The 17,031-nt window shown below is 39.3% G+C and overlaps 1 protein-coding gene across 1 annotated transcript in view; it reads right to left on the bottom strand.

Moving 5' to 3' along the window:
- The window catches only part of tprb (translocated promoter region b, nuclear basket protein), a 50,278-nt gene extending 37,406 nt beyond the window's left edge, over nt 1–12,872 (bottom strand). Inside the window, exons 1-16 of the mRNA XM_058072893.1 lie at nt 12,678–12,872; nt 12,287–12,391; nt 12,128–12,201; nt 9,908–10,004; nt 9,262–9,365; nt 7,823–7,987; nt 7,645–7,737; nt 7,472–7,552; nt 5,862–5,949; nt 5,643–5,783; nt 4,860–4,963; nt 4,571–4,768; nt 3,754–3,861; nt 3,443–3,669; nt 3,215–3,378; nt 1,989–2,131 (exon numbers count right to left, since the gene is read on the bottom strand). Of these exons, the coding sequence (XP_057928876.1) occupies nt 1,989–2,131; nt 3,215–3,378; nt 3,443–3,669; nt 3,754–3,861; nt 4,571–4,768; nt 4,860–4,963; nt 5,643–5,783; nt 5,862–5,949; nt 7,472–7,552; nt 7,645–7,737; nt 7,823–7,987; nt 9,262–9,365; nt 9,908–10,004; nt 12,128–12,201; nt 12,287–12,391; nt 12,678–12,831 (2,046 nt within the window). The 5' untranslated portion in view covers nt 12,832–12,872. The remainder of the gene's footprint in view (nt 1–1,988; nt 2,132–3,214; nt 3,379–3,442; nt 3,670–3,753; nt 3,862–4,570; nt 4,769–4,859; nt 4,964–5,642; nt 5,784–5,861; nt 5,950–7,471; nt 7,553–7,644; nt 7,738–7,822; nt 7,988–9,261; nt 9,366–9,907; nt 10,005–12,127; nt 12,202–12,286; nt 12,392–12,677) is intronic.
- Nucleotides 12,873–17,031: the final 4,159 nt, after the last annotated feature.

Below are 17,031 nucleotides of genomic sequence, written 5' to 3'. Positions count from 1 at the left end.
CTTATTAAATCCTACCCCTCCATCTGGTACTTTTACAATCAGTAACTGTTACATTTGTTCACTTCCTGCTTTCCTAATATAGTTTAATTTTTTTATTTTGTTTTTTTTTTCATTTTTGTTAAATCAGTTCCCAGTTCCACATGTCCAAAAGGAGTAGGAAGAAGCACAGCTTATTAAATCCTACCCCTCCATCTGGTACTTTTACATTTGTTCACTTCCTGCTTTCCTAATTTTTTTATTTTGTTTTTTTTTTTTCATTTTTTTATTTTTGTCAAATCAGTTCCCAGTTCCACATGTCCAAAAGGAGTAGGAAGAGGCAAAGCTTATTAAATCCTACCCCTCCATCTGTTACTTTTACAATCAGTAACTGTTACATTTGTTCACTTCCTGCTTTCCTAATATAGTTAAATTTTTTATTTTGTTTTTTTTTCATTTTTTTATTTTTGTCAAATCAGTTCCCAGTTCCACATGTCCAAAAGGAGTGGGAAGAAGCACAGCTTATTAAATCCTACCCCTCCATCTGGTACATTTACAATCAGTAACTGTTACATTTGTTCACTTCCTGCTTTCCTAATATAGTTTTTTTTTTAATTTTGTTTTTTTTCCATTTTTTTATTTTTGTCAAATCAGTTCCCAGTTCCACATGTCCAAAAGGAGTAGGAAGAAGCAAAGCTTATTGAATCCTACCCCTCCATCTGGTACTTTTACAATCAGTAACTGTTACATTTGTTCACTTCCTGCTTTCCTAATATAGTTAAATTTTTTTATTTTGTTTTTTTTTTCATTTTTTTATTTTTGTCAAATCAGTTCCCAGTTCCACATGTCCAAAAGGAGTAGGAAGAAGCAAAGCTTATTAAATCCTACCCCTCCACGTGGTACTTTTACAATCAGTAACTGTTACATTTGTTCACTTCCTGCTTTCCTAATATAGTTTTTGTTTTGTTTTCATTTTTTTATTTTTGTCAAATCAGTTCCCAGTTCCACATGTCCAAAAGGAGTAGGAAGAAGCAAAGCTTATTAAATCCTACCCCTCCACGTGGTACTTTTACAATCAGTAACTGTTACATTTGTTCACTTCCTGCTTTCCTAATATAATTAAATTTTTTTATTTTGTTTTTTTTCCATTTTTGTTAAATCAGTTCCCAGTTCCACATGTCCAAAAGGAGTAGGAAGAAGCTCAGCTTATTAAATCCTACCCCTACATTTGGTACTTTCACAATAAGTAACTGTTACATTTGTTCACGTCCTGCTTTCCTAATGTAGTTTAATTTTTTTTAAATAATGTACCTCGTACCAAAGTACAAGGTGATATGAGCATCCAATGCCATAATGGGTACCATAGTAAGTGTCAATATAGTGATATATATAGCACATCATGACTGGTTCAAGACTCTTCATCCTTGTATTTAGCAAACATCAACTGCTTGTATTGTTTCTTGAATTGGCTCATCGTTGTGCATTGTTTGATTTCCTTACTCAATCCATTCCATAGTTTGATTCCACATACTGAAATGCTATGGCTAGCATAACGTAGTCCTAGCATAGAAGTGTTTCAAATGTACTTCTTCCCTGAGATCATATTTCTCCTCTCTTGTAGAGAAGTATTGGATGACATTTTTAGCTAATTGCTCATTTTTAGCCTTATGCATTATTTTAGCTGTTTGAAGATGAACTATATCAGCAAGTTGAAGTATTTGTGATTTTAGAAATAAGGAGTTAGCATATTCTCTGTAGGGCGGCATTATGGATTATCCTTACTGACCTTTTTTTTGCAGTACATTTAAGCGAGTGAAGATAATAATGGTGGTTTAATGTTGTTGCGATAAAAAAACGGTTGGGTGGAAAAAGTGCTGTTTACCTTTCTAAAGTGTGCTGTCTCGTCTACATTGATGCATGGTGGAATAGTCGAGGAAATGTAAAAAATTCATCTACTGTATGTCAACACATTTTCACAACGGCTTCAAAAGGTGACATGGCTAACTGTTTACCTGTCGCAAGGCTGCCTTGGCCTCCAATGCTTCAGCCGAATCGGTTGCCATGGAAACAAGCGTCGTGGGTGTCCCCGTGGTGGGAGTGGCCGCGGGTGAACGCCGGGGGGTGGATGTGAGGGTGAGCTCCTCGGGTAATGTACCTTACAACAGAAAAGGCGTTCAGACATCCTAACACTGCACTGTACACTGAAATGTAATTCTTTCATATTCAATGTCTTTAGAACATTTCTCGTTCTACCGATGCAATTATCAAATCAACTTTATTTGTATAGCACTTTTCCTGCAAAGACATGCAACACAAAGTGCTTTACAGAATTAAAAAATTTCCACAATTAAAAGGAAAAAACAAAGAAACAAAAGAAAGGCCCTCCTTCCCACCATCCATACTAGACCCACACACACACACACACACACACAATCACACACAGTAGGGAGACATGGCATGGCACTGAGGAACAAGGAAACGCCACCTTTGGGGCCGTCCACACTGGGAGGAGCCGCAGGCCGTGCCATCGGAGGCCCAGCACCCGGGCCCCCCCGACTCCGACAGACGGGCGGACCCCCACATTAAAGGGAGGAACCCCCAGCCGGCCGGGTCGAAGGGACCCAAGGATGGCACCCCCTCAGCAGACCCGACACAGCCCCCAGTGTGGAGGACCTCCCCCTGAGGAAACACTGGAGTTAAAAGCTGAAGACGAAGAGCAAAAAAATAGGACTAAAAAGATGAAAACAAAACCCTGGAGTTAAAAGCCGAAGACCAAGAGCAAAAAAAATAGGACTAAAAAGATAAAAACATAACACTGGAGTTAAAAGCTGAAGACTAAGAGCATAAAATAGGACTAAAAAGATAAAAACATAACACTGGAGTTAAAAGCTGAAGACCAAGAGCATAAAATAGGACTAAAAGGATAAAAACAAAACACTGGAGTTAAAAGCTGAAGACTAAGAGCATAAAATAGGACTAAAAAGATAAAAAACATAACACTGGAGTTAAAAGCTGAAGACCAAGAGCATAAAATAGGACTAAAAAGATAAAAACATAAGAAATGTTTAAAATATGAGTTAAAAGCCTGATTAAAAAGGTGCGTCTTTAATCTTTTTTTAAAAAATATCAACAGTCTCCGCAGTCCTGAGGCCCTCCGGCAGGCTGTTCCACGGGCGGGGGCCATAGTGGCTAAATGCTGCCTCATCGTGGGATTAACTTGGCAGTGAGGGGGCGTTACCTTGCTGGGGGAAGCTGACTCCTGTTGCTTGGGCCAACAGCACACGGTACATGTCCCTCTGCCTCATGATGGACTCGGTCATCTTAATCTGCTGGCTGCGTTGCTCCCTCAGCGACTCCACCTCAACCAGCGTGTTCTCCAAACTCTTCTCCACCTCAACGCGCCTGTGATCATTAATCCTGATTAGCCAAAATCATATATAACTAATGCTAATTAACATTAGCATACTTGGTGCTAGAGGCTTCCAACTCTTCTTTCTCTTGGGCATCGCCGAGATCCCTGAGGGCCACCAGAAGACGCTGATTCTGCTTCTGCAACTCTTCCACGCTTCGGAAAGTCACCAGGTGTTGACTGATGACCTCCGAGGTGCTGCTGACGTCTCCCGAGCTCAAGTCCTCATCGAGAATCACATGGTTTCCCCGGGCCTCCTCCAGCTCAATGAGGAGCACACGAACCTGGTGGGAGAGAAACTTTGAATTTTTGTCATCTGAAAATATAACCACAATGAGCTCTTTTGGGGGAAAAAAAAAAGAAACTACCTGCTGAGAAAGATCCGCGAGCTGTAAATCACACCTTCGATTGCCCCTTTCTAAAACAGTGGCACGCTTGTTGGCTTCATCGGTTTCATTCTGCAGGCGGTGCACCTCCTGAAACAATCATTGAAAGCGGTGGAAATTAAACAAAGACACAATAGAAGAAATAACGGGGAGAACATGCAAACTCCACACAGAGATGACCGAGGGTGGAATTGAACCCTGGTCTCCTAGCTGTGAGGTCTGCACACTAACCACTCGACCGCTGTGCAGCCCTGGTTCAGTATATTTTTCATCAAAATAGTAGTCATGCCAAAATGTTGTGTTGCTGCTGGATGTTCACAGTATCTGAGTGATACTGTTGTGGGGGTGCTGGAGCCTATCCCAGCTGTCTTCAAGCGAGAGGCGGGGTACACCCTGGACTGGTGGCCAGCCAATCACAGGGCACATATAGACAAACAACCATTCACACTCACATTCATACCTATGGACAATTTGGAGTCGCCAATTAACCTAGCATGTTTTTGGAATGTGGGAGGAAACCGGAGTACCCGGAGAAAACCCACGCATGCACAGGGAGAACATGCAAACTCCACACAGAGATGACCGAGGGTGGAATTGAACCCTGGTCTCCTAGCTGTGAGGTCTGCACACTAACCACTCGACCGCTATGCAGCCCTGGTTCAGTATATTTTTCATCAAAATAGTAGTCATGCCAAAATGTTGTGTTGCTGCTGGATGTTCACAAACAAACAGCCATGTTTGGACTCCCCTATTTTTTTAGCACCACCGGGATTCCTGAAACAGCCATTCCACTTCCTACCTTAACAGCCTGCTCCAGTTTGGCCGACAGACTGGCCACCGATTTCTGCATGCGCTCATGCTCATCCCGCTGCCGTTTCAGAATGGGGGCCTTTGCCTCCACTTCCTGCACGATGTCATCCAGATACTTGTTAACCCGCTTATTCTCCAAGCGCTCCAACTGCAGCTGCTCCTGGCTTTCGACGTAGGCAGTATACAACTAAAAAAAAAATAATAATACAGATCAAAATGCCAGAAGAGAAATTTAATAATCAAGCATAAAGCTGTAAACATCATGAAATGACGCACACCTCGGTTAGCTTCATTCCGGGTTTTATTTTCGCCACTGCGGTCGCCGTAGGAGACACTGTTGTCATTTGCTCCTCGGTGAGCACAGATGATGTGCCAACTGGACCTGGAGGCAGAAAAAAGGGCAAAATGCATCATCATACACAGCGGAACCACTATTAATATCGTATGGGTCTTGTGTTATTCTGCGTTTATCACAAAACGTCCTTCGTTGTTAGCGTCTTAATAGCTAGCTAAAGAAAACGGCAACCAGAATCACAAGTTACGTCGCCTGTCTGATGCCATCAGCTGTCGACTCTCAGAAATGTCAACAAAAAACACATTTTTATAGTTTTATATGTATTAAACCTTCTTATTTTCAGTCACATGTCTTCAATGAAAGTAAGGCTAAGCTTAAATTTTCATGTAATTTATATGCATTAGGAACTGAAATACAAACTTTGGATTTACATTATTTCTTATGGAAAAAATTGATTCAGGTCTTGAATTAATTAATGATGTTGATCAGGGTTGCACTGTATTCATAGAAAAACAATCAAGGCAGAATATCTGATATTTCAAAATATCAGGTTATGTTGCTGATTGTCGTGAGGGCAGATATTGTAACTTAATAATAATAATAATAATAATAACGTTCTGATTCAAGCATATCTGTTGTCCTCTTTGTATTTTTGTAACTCTGCAATTTGAGCTGAAGGTTTCAAAAATGCTGCTTTATTAATGCCTCCAAAAATGTTAGCATGCATAAATAAAAGTCAGTCAAAGAACAATTAAACCCAAATTACCTCTTAGTTTAGAGTTAGACAGGAGATCGTTGGCATTGTCCAATTCCTTCTCAAGTACTTCGATTCTCTCTTTTAGCTCGACGGCAGTCTTGTCTGAAGCAGCTTTGGTTGCTTGGAAATGCTCTTCAAGAGCTTTGTTGGCTGAGGTAAAAGAAAAGGAAATGAATAAAAAAAGAACAGGGTAAAAAAAAACACGACCAAATATTCAAAGCGTCTCACCTTCTCCTGCCTCTTGCAGCAGTTTATGCAACTCGTCCACCGCTCGACTCAGCTCCTCGCTTTTCGCCTCGGCATCAGCTGCCGCTCCCTGCGGTGACAATCACACATTAGCATCAAGGGTAGCAGCAGCAGCAACAACAACAAAAAAAGTGATCTCGATTCTCAATATGCAAACTTAAGCTCCATAACAAACAAATGCTGCCATTTTATTCAAGGACTCATACTGCATAGTCATCGGCAAACCAGCCAATCACAGGGCACATATAGACAAACAACCATTCACACTCACATTCATACCTATGGACAATTTGGAGTCGCTAATTAACCTAGCATGTTTTTTTTGGAATGTGGGAGGAAACCGGAGTACCCGGAGAAGACCCACGCATGCACGGGGAGAACATGCAAACTCCACACAGAGACGACCGAGTGTGGAATTGAACTTGGGTCTCCTAGCTGTGAAGCCTGTGTGCTAACCACCCGGCCGCTGTGCAGCCCTGGTTCAGTATATTTTTCATCAAAATAGTAGTCATGCCAAAATGTTGTGTTGCTGCTGGATGTTCACAGTATCTGAGTGATACTGTCGTAGGGGTGCTGGAGCCTATCCCAGCTGTCTTCGGGCGAGAGGCGGGGTACAACCTGGACTGGTCGCCAGCCAATCACAGGGCACATATAGACAAACAACCATTCACACTCACATTCATACCTATGGACAATTTGGAGTCGCTAATTAACCTAGCATGTTTTTGGAATGTGGGAGGAAACCGGAGTACCCGGAGAAAACCCACATATGCACGGGGAGAACATGCAAACTCCACACAGAGATAGCCGAGGGTGGAATTGAACCCTGGTCTGAATGATAATAATACATGCTTTTTTTTCAAACAGCACTGAACAGTGTGTGTAATATGGCTAGCTAAACAGCAGTCTTCCTGAACTAAAACCACTAAAGTCGTTCTCTTTAGTGTCAGAATTGAACAGCCTCATAATTCCTTCATCACACACTTTGTCAGCCTCTCTCTCTTTTTTTTTTGTTAGACAATTTGGAGTCGCTAATTAACCTAGCATGTTTTTGGAATGTGGGAGGAAACCGGAGTACACGGAGAAAACCCACGCATACACGGGGAGAACATGAAAACTCCACACAGAGATGGCCAAGGGTGGAATTGAACCCGGCTCTCCTAGCTGTGAGGTCTGTGCGCTAACCACACGACCACCGTGTGACACCTACAAAGGACATATTATACTAATTCTCAGGACTTTGTATTAAGATGTGGACTCCTATAGATCAGCTCCAAACGATAACCCACTGAAAAAGCTTTCTAGATCTTCCAGGCGCTTCTTGGATTTCCACCCAAAAGACAATATTACATAGTAACAATATTTATGTGTCAGTAAAGTGGAAATAGGTCCCCTTTAAAGATAAGGACTCTAATGACTACCTCTGGTTTTTAGCATATGACCCTGAATATAATGAGTGTACATAATGATAATTACGATGATAATTCTTTTTGCTAAATGGTGCAGCGCTAGCATCTATTTATCGCGCATTTAAGGCACTTCAAACACAACCTATGAAATGTTAATGTTTTTGCGAACGTCACACAACATACCTTGTATAAATTGGAAATTTTTATGTTGGCGTTCAGTTCATTTTGGAATTTTTCCTCCATGTTAGATTGCTGCTCCTTTGCCTGGAATAAATAAACATTGTGAAATTATCATTTTTTTATACGAAAAAAATACATAATTAAAAACAGAAACCTCACAGGTAAACTTCACATACTTCTTTCAGCTTCTGGATCAGGTCCTCATTCAGTTTTTGATAGTTTTCACTGAATGTCTTGAGACTGGCCACTTGTTCCTGGACTCTGTTCAACTACAAGTTGAGCGCACACAAAAATCTGATCAGCTCAGGTTGTCATGGCGGCAACATGAACGGATCAAATGAGGAAGAAACGTGCCTCGTCCTTTTTGTTCTCCAGGCTGCATTTCAGCTCCAGGATCTCATTACCCTTCTGTCGGGACAGGTTCAAAAGTTCTTCACTTTTGGCTTTCAATTCCTCATTCAGCCAAGATGTTTGTCCATTTAGCAGCTCTTTTTCTTGCTCCATACGTTTCTCCTTGTACTGGAATAAAAAAAAACAACACAATGTGAGTAATCGGTAATCAGTAACTGTTCAATTTCTGTGTAAAATCACGTGATTGACATACGCTAAAATGCCATTCAATGCCGATCACCTGTGGCTAGTGCTAATGTAGCTTGCAGCGATACTTGCATACAGTGTAGTTTCTTGCCCTAACTAACATTTTGGGCATCATGCTCCTCCCACTTATATGTAAACATGTACATGTTATGAACATGTAAACTCCACACAAAGATGGCTGAGGGTGGAATTGAACTCGGGCTTCCTAGCTGTGAGGCCTGTGCGCTAACCACTACAGCCTAGTCAACAAACATTCATTCAATTTCTACCACTTTTCCTCACGAGGGTCGCGGGGGTGCTGGAGCCTATCCAAGCTGTCTTCAGGCAAGAGGCGGGGTACACCCTGGACTGGTCGCCAGCCAACCAATCACAGGGCACATATAGACAAACAACCATTCACACTCACATTCATACCTATGGACAATTTGGAGTCGCCAATTAACCTAGCATGTTTTTGGAATGTGGGAGGAAACCGGAGTACCCGGAGAAAACCCACGCATGCACGGGGAGAACATGCAAACTCCACACAGAGATGGCCGAGGGTGGAATCGAACCCTGGTCCTCCTAGCTGTGAGGTCTGCGCGCTAACCACTCGCCCGCCGGCTACACACAATAACACACTAAATTGAAAAAATGTATGATTAATCCATGTGAATGCGGCACGACGGTATAGTGGTTAGTGCGCAGACCTCACAGCTTGGAGACCAGGGTTCGATTCCACCCTCGGCCATCTCTGTGTGGAGTTTGCATGTTCTCCCCGTGCATGCGTGGGGTTTTCTCCGGGTACTCCGGTTTCCTCCCACATTCCAAAAACATGCTAGGTTAATTAGCGACTCCAAATTGTCCATAGGTATGAATGTGAGTGTGAATGGTTGGTTGTTGTTTGTCTATATTGCCAGTCCAGGGTGTACCCCGCCTCTCGCTGCCTCTCGACAGCTGGGATAGGCTCCAGCACCCCCCGCGACCCTCGTGAGGAAAAGCGGTAGAAAATGAATGAATGAATGTGATTGGTATCGGTCGATTTCAGTCCTAGATGATCGGTATTGGAATCGGCAGCATAAAACCATGATCATGTCTAGTATGTAATGATGTTTTTTTTAATGTTTTTTTTTACTGTAATAACATACAGCCTATGCATAATAGTTATTGAATGATAAAAGTTAATGTTATTATAAAAGGCATAAAGCATAACTTACTTTGATGTTGACTTCAGTGGCTTCAAGTTCATCAACTCTCAGCTGCAGAGACATTTTGGAGGCGCTGACCTCCACCAACTTGTCGTTCAGTTGCCTCAAGTCATCTACGGGACAGCATAGAATATTATAATACAGTAAACCTCGGATATATCGGACTCGGATATATCGGAAATTTGCTCACAACGGACAGAACCGATTTTTCTGTAATGCATTTCCAATAAAAATTCATTGCATATATCGGATTTTTTTATAACGGATTTCGCCTATTTCGGACAAAATCTCCAGTCCCGTTCCAATGCATTCCCATTAAATTTCCCTCGCATATATCGGATGGCCGCATCGTGGCGCTCCGATTCGCCGAATCGTGACAGGCCGCTATACGACGTCATACGGCGTCCAGGTACATTGGAAACATAGTCAAGGAAGTGCCTTTTTATAACGGATAAAATCCGATTTACGCATATACCGGATATAAATCCGATATATGCGTAAAATGGACATTTTCTGGTATACGCATATAACGGATTTCGCTCATATCGGACAAAACCAGTGGGAACAATTGAATCCGATATATCCGAGGTTTACTGTATTTGAATTCTATGTCGACGCCGTTTCCCCGAATGGGACAAATTGAAGTGCAACATACCGTTTAAATGCTCCACTTCCAGGGCTCTCCTTTCAAGTGTCCGCACAAGTTCAAGCTTTTGTGCCTCCAGTTGTTCTTTGGTTTTGCACATGGTAGCCTAAAAGGTAAGTGGATTACATTGACTGCCAAACAATCCAAACACAGGAAGGACCCATAATCACCACATCACCCCCATCCTGCAGGAACTCCACTGGCTCCCAGTGACTCAAAGAATCACCTACAAGTCCATCCATAACCTTGCCCCCCCTTACCTCGTGCACATTCTCAATCCATCCCGTTCCCTCAGATCTTCCTCCTACCTCCATCTCACTGAGCTTTCAGCTGCTCTGCTCCCAAACTCTGGAACTCATTGCCACCTGACCTCCGTAACTCCGCCACCCTTCCCATCTTCAAATCCAAACTCAAAGCTCATCTGTTCAAACTAGCTTACTCTCCCCAACTGCATCACATGGTTCCCCCCATTATTTATTCTATGTTCTTATTCATTATTTGTTCCCTTTTATATTCGTGTTTTTATATCTTCTGTACAGCGACCTTGGGTGTCCTGAAAGGCGATTTGAAATAAAATATATTATTGTCAAGTCAAAACAAATGGTGTGATTACCTACCGTATAGCCATAAAAAGTAACCTCATAATCGGTACATAAATTTGAATAAAATAAATAAATTCGAATTTTGAACATGAATGAATGCATGGGACTTACGATTAAAGTGGATTTCCCAAATATGGCAAGATTGAAAAGTATTTTCTTGCCTTCCTTATCTAAGTGCTTGGCCCCATGGCGAGTGATTTACAAAAGTTACAAAAACCAAGTCATCATTTTTGAACGAAATTATGATGAAAACCAAATCAACTGAACTCCTGAAATCAAATAACTTTTGTACCATATTCTAATTTATTGAGATGCCTTAATTAAATTAAATTTAATTAATGGAATGGATTGAGTAAGGAAGTCAAACAATACACAACGATGAGCCAATTCAAGAATTAAATTAAATCAAATCCAAACTCAAAGCTCATCTGTTCAAACTAGCTTACTCTCCCTAACTGCGTCACATGGTCCCCCCGCCCCATTATTTATTGTATGTTCTTATTCATCGTTTGTTCCCTTTTATATTCGTGTTTTTATATCTTCTGTACAGCGACCTTGGGTGTCCTGAAAGGCGATTTGAAATAAAATGTATTATTGTCAAGTCAAACCATTGTCCAAAATAATTTAGATAAGACAAACAGGATTTTAGTTACTTGACAAGATAGGCTCAATGCAAATGGCTTAATAAGCAGATCAAATAAAATAACGGGTTAATGAAGAAAGAAATTAAGTAAAGAGTAGGTTAATAAATGCAGGTAAAAGGGATAAAAATATTTCCAACCATTGTCAAAAAATGTATAATGGTTAATGTAATGCTGAACAACATGACACAGTAATAATCGAATTTGGTGTTTGACCTGGAAAATATCATCAGGAAAGATAGATATGGTCGGCCGTATTGCAGTAGAAAATAGATGGACGGATTAAAATGAATAAGAAAGTTGTTGATTTTTTATATTTTTAACAGTGATTTCTGTAATGTTTACTTTAAAATGTTAGCAAAAATACATTTTTATTATGGTAAATGCTTGAGAGCCAGATACAGTCATCAAAAGAGCCCTACCTGGCTCCCGAGCCATAGGTTCCCTACCTCTGATCTAATGAATTATCAGCATATTCGGGCAAGTAGTTCTCACCTTAAGGATTACCCATGGGCAAGTAATTTTTGTTTTTAATGTAGAGCCCTGTATACCAAAAACAAATTCCTAATATGTGTTTGATCATACCTGGCAATAAACCCATTTCTGATTCTGAAGAACCGCATTAAAAAAAAAAAACTCTTGGCAGTATGGCATGCCAAAGTGCACTTGCCCGACGGGAATATCACTGATTGGATTTACTTGCACCAATTTTTGTTTTAACTTACCCCTGGCCATCGGTACATCGTTATTTTCGAGCCCTGTTTTAAGTTTTACATGTGCATGTGGGCAGGTAAGAGGGGCTTATTTGGCATTGAGCAGTCTGATGGCCAGGGGGAAGTCTCGTTGTTCTACAGCGGATGCTGCAGAGCCTTCTCCCCGACGCCAGTATTTTCCCTATGCAAGTCTTATGGTGTTTGTAACGATTGGACGTTACAAAGGGTGCAACAAACACAACCATGTGATTCTGAACAACCCAACAAAGTTACCTGTTGTGATGACAACTTCTCCTGAGCGGTTTCATATTGCTGGTTTTTTTCACGGACACTTTTGAGTTCGTCCTCTGAAATAAGCCATGGCCACGTAGTTAGCTACAAAGGTAAATGTCCTATTTATAATGAGTTATGTTTAAAAAGGTTAATACTTACCGATTTTCGTCAACTCTTCTTTAAGTTTACTGTGCTCTTGAGTCTGGGTCAAAAAATCTTCCTGACACTGACCAAGCTGTTTTACCTTTTCAAAGAAATGTTGCTCTGGAAGATAAAAGAGAAACACACAATGTCAAATAGTCACGTTGTTTACGCTAATGCTAGTAGCTAAGCAGTGTAGCTAACCGTAGCATTACCGGTACAGTAGTTGTGTTTAAAAATATTAAGATGTGTTACGATAGATATAACGATATAACCGATTTAAATTGTAGCGTATATGTGCAAATAAGACTGAAAACACAACATTGTGAGGTCTCTATAAGAAGTACGTGAACGGTGAAAGTAACACATTAGCACCACACTGCGACCAAAATGTCGGCACATATATTACCGCTGTCGACCCTGAATTGCTCCCGTTGAGTTTTCAAAGTGTCGATTTCATATCGTTGATCTGACAGGATCTTCTCAAGTTTGTCCAGAGTCCCTTTTGATAGCTTTGCTAGCTCGGAACTATCCAAATCTTGCAGCAGCAACGATGCCGCCATTTTTCCGTGGCTCCAACGCGCAAGCGCAGTGCTGCGATTTGTGTTCGTCAAAGAAAGCGGGGCATTGTGGGAGATGTATTTCTTTTATAAAAGGCAAAAATACTTGCGTGCCACTTCACTTAGTGCCAAATAGAACATTTTAATCACACGATCAGATAAATAATGTACACTCTAAAAACTCTTTAATTAGACATAATTAGACTTTTTGCAGTAATTTACAGTATTTGTTCTTGTTGAGCTCATGTGGACTGTTTTGTTTTTTAAGCACCACCAGCAGATGGCACCAAATGGCAACAAAATTATTATTAATTATTAATTATTGCATCACTGGGAAGTGATTCAGGGAAAAAAGGTTGCTCAGTCTTACAAATGGCCACCCATAATTTAACCATAGTTATGGTGTGATTACCTACCATATAGCCATAAAAAGTAACCTCATAACAGGTACATAAATTAGAATAAATTAAATAAATTCGAATTTTGAACATGATGAATGCATGGGACTTACGATTGATGTGGATTTCCCATATATAAAGTATTTCTTGCCTTCCTTATCAAAGTGCTTGGCCCCATGGCGAGTTATTAACAAAAGTTACAAAAACCAAGTCATCATTTTTGACAGAAATTATGATGAAAACCAAATCAACTGAACTCCTGAAATCAAATAACTTTTGTACCATATTCTAATTTATTGAGATGCACCTGTGTATTTTTTAATATAACCTTTTTAAACACCAGAGATGTCCGATATTGGCTTTTTTTTGGGCCATCAAACTCTCCATTTCAGATACCGATATCAGTCGATACCAATGCTGATATGTGTAACGTGACATATCTCTTTCGGTGGAATGAACACAGCATTTTTTTTAAATATCAGTTTTCATGATCAGGAAAGGCTGCACGGTGAGCGAGTGGTTAGCACGGACGCCTCGCAGCTTGGAGACCCGAGTTCGATTCCACCCTCGGCCATCTCTGTGTGGAGTTTGCATGTTCTCCCCGTGCATGCGTGGGTTTTCTCCGGGTACAAAACATGCTAGGTTAATTGGCGACTCCAAATTGTCCATAGGTATAAATAAGGTTCCATAGGTTAAATGTAATGTAATGTAATGTAATGTAATGTAATGTAATGTAATGTAATTTAATTTAATTTAATTTAATTTAATTTATTATTATTATCATTATTATTATTATTTAATTTAATTTAATTTAATTTAATTTAATTTAATTTAATTTAATTTAATTTAATTTAATTTAATTTAATTTAATTTAATTTAATTTAATTTAATTTCCATCAACTGCTTGTATTGTTTCTTGAATTGGCTCATCGTTGTGCATTGTTTGATTTCCTTACTCAATCCATTCCATAGTTTGATTCCACATACTGAAATGCTATGGCTTGCATAACGTAGTCCTAGCATAGAAGTGTTTCAAATGTACTTCTTCCCTGAGATCATATTTCTCCTCTCTTGTAGAGAAGTATTGGATGACATTTTTAGCTAATTGCTTATTTTTAGCCTTATGCATTATTTTAGCTGTTTGAAGATGAACTATATCAGCAAGTTGAAGTATTTGTCATTTTAGAAATAAGGAGTTAGTATGTTCTCTGTAGGCGGCATTATGAATTATCCTTACTGGCCTTTTTTTGCAGTACATTTAGTGAGTGAAGATTGCTTTTATAGTTATTAGCCCATATTTCCACACAATAAGTAAGATATGGTTATGGTTATTTTTAGCCTTATGCATTATTTTAGCTGTTTGAAGATGAACTATATCAGCAAGTTGAAGTATTTGTGATTTTAGAAATAAGGACTTAGTATGTTCTCTGTAGGCGGCATTATTAATTATCCTTACTGACCTTTTTTTTTTAAATTATGATGACTTTTTCACTTGTTGAAACGACTTCCACGGTGCCAAATTTGGTTATTTTTTAAACGCACGCACAAAGTGTCGGGTGTTGACTTTTCACAATCAGTTCTGATGAATGAGGGAAGGTGAGAGGAATGAAGGGAGAGGTTTGTCTGGAGGCAGCGGAACTATTTTAAATCTGGCGACCACACCTGGTTACCAAGATGTGCTAAATAAAACTAGCCATTTATTTCATACAACGTATCCTGTTCCGGGGGTTGTGGGGCGGAGCCGGAGCCTATTCCAGATGACTGTGGGTGAAAGGCAAATTACACCCTGAACGGGGCACACCAAATATGTTCCTTAATAGCTTTACAGACCTTTTGTGCATATCTTGTGTGTTGACAGAAACCAAGAAACATGATGACACGAGCTGCCATTTCCAGGGTGATTCATGCGAACATTCCATTCATTTTCATGACACAGTACAGGTGAATGTTTCACATTTCACCAACCTCAGAAATTTGCTCAAACAAGATGAGTAATTATTCAGGTGAAAGGGAAGCCTTGCGTGACAACCACAGATGAATTGGGCCAAATGCGCCCAAGTGTTTGAGCTCTATATTTGTTGCATTCTGAGGACCTATGTCAGGGGTGTTCAAAGTGCTGCCTGAGGCTTTTTTTTTATTGGTCAACAGCACCTTTTCAGACAAGAAAATAACAATAAAACTAAAAAAAGCAAAAATGTAAAAATATGGAGTAATTTTATAAATAATTTATATTATATTATGTTTTATTTTTATTTTTATTTTTTAAAAGCAAAATGTAAAAATATGGAGTAATTATATTATATTATATTATATTATATTATATTATATTATATTATATTATATTATATTATATTATATTATATTATATTATATTATATTATATTATATTATATTATATGTTTTTATTTTTATTTTTTAAAAGCAGAAATGGAAAAATATGGAGTAATTTTATAAATAATTTATTTTATTTTTATTTTTATTTTTATTTTTATTTTTATTTTTATTTTTATTTTTATTTTTATTTTTATTTTTATTTTTATTTTTATTTTTATTTTTATTTTTATTTTTATTTTTTTAAGTCAAAATATTTTTACAAAAATGTTCACGAGAAAAAGTTGTAATTTTATGAGAATGAGGAAATGAGTCGTCTCCTAGCTGTGTGGCCTGTGCGCTAACCACTCGTTCGCCGTGCAGCCTATTAAGTTAGATTTTTTAATATGAATATTATGACTTGTTTTTTTTATGTTTTTTGTTAGTTTTTCTTGTTTAATTGTATTTTTAAAATCTCGTCGAGGGCCGTTACATATCAACCAATGAGCCGTAAGCGGCAAATGGGCCACATGTTTGGACAATCTTGCGCAAGAAATGGTCTATATGCATTAAAGGCTATTATTCTATGAGCGACAGGAAGCCAGTACAAATATGGTCGTATTTCCTGTTTCTGGTCAGGACAGCAGTTTTACAGCTCAGGAAAGGCTTCAAAAAAGTTGAAGATAACATCGCCGGAGTGTCACGCCTGTGTAGGAATTTCAGGATATGCTTGACGGCAGTGTTGGCTTACTTTCAAACAGAGCATCTACTCCAATGCATAACATTTGTGTCGTAGTTGATAATCGTTATATAAAATATCGAAATATTAAAATATCCTCCATTGCAAGTCACCCAAATTCATCCCAAGTTCATGAACTCATGTTGACATTCCGAGGGGAGGAGATCCCCTTTTATTTTATTCTTGGAATAAACATCACAGGTTGACTCATTACTCCCCCAAACTAATGTGCGCCTCAATGTTTACTCCATCGGTCACATGATGCCACCCCCATATCTGACATTCTAATTGTTTATAGAGTCACTAATTAATGGATGTTTTGCCCAAGCGGCACGCTCTAATTCACACAAATAAAAAAAAATGTCACTGTGATGATGTCACCATATCGCGAGTTCTGATGCACTCTTGGTCACGCTCCACAAATACGGACACAGTGGATGTCGTGGAAATTACATAACGTGTGAATGTGCTGGCTTTCATCCGGAGTTAAATTTAGAAATAGGACCTATTTGACTTGTGAGGTAGGAATTATTTTTCAGCAATAAAATTATTCCTGTTAATATGAACCACACCCGCATTTAAGTAGAAGAAACACTGCAATGCAATAGAACAAGTTTTTATAAATATCCAAAATCCGTATTTAGTTAGGAGCATGTTTTGGTGTATACAAATACAACGGAAAATTCATTCATTCATTCATTTTCTACCGCTTTTCCTCACGAGGGTTGCGGGGGGTGCTGGAGCCTATCCCAGCTG

Source organism: Doryrhamphus excisus, chromosome 5, assembly GCF_030265055.1.
Source record: "Doryrhamphus excisus isolate RoL2022-K1 chromosome 5, RoL_Dexc_1.0, whole genome shotgun sequence".
Lineage (NCBI taxonomy): Eukaryota > Metazoa > Chordata > Actinopteri > Syngnathiformes > Syngnathidae > Doryrhamphus > Doryrhamphus excisus.
Note: the sequence above shows the minus strand (reverse complement) of the source record. Positions and strands in the feature narration are given on the sequence as shown.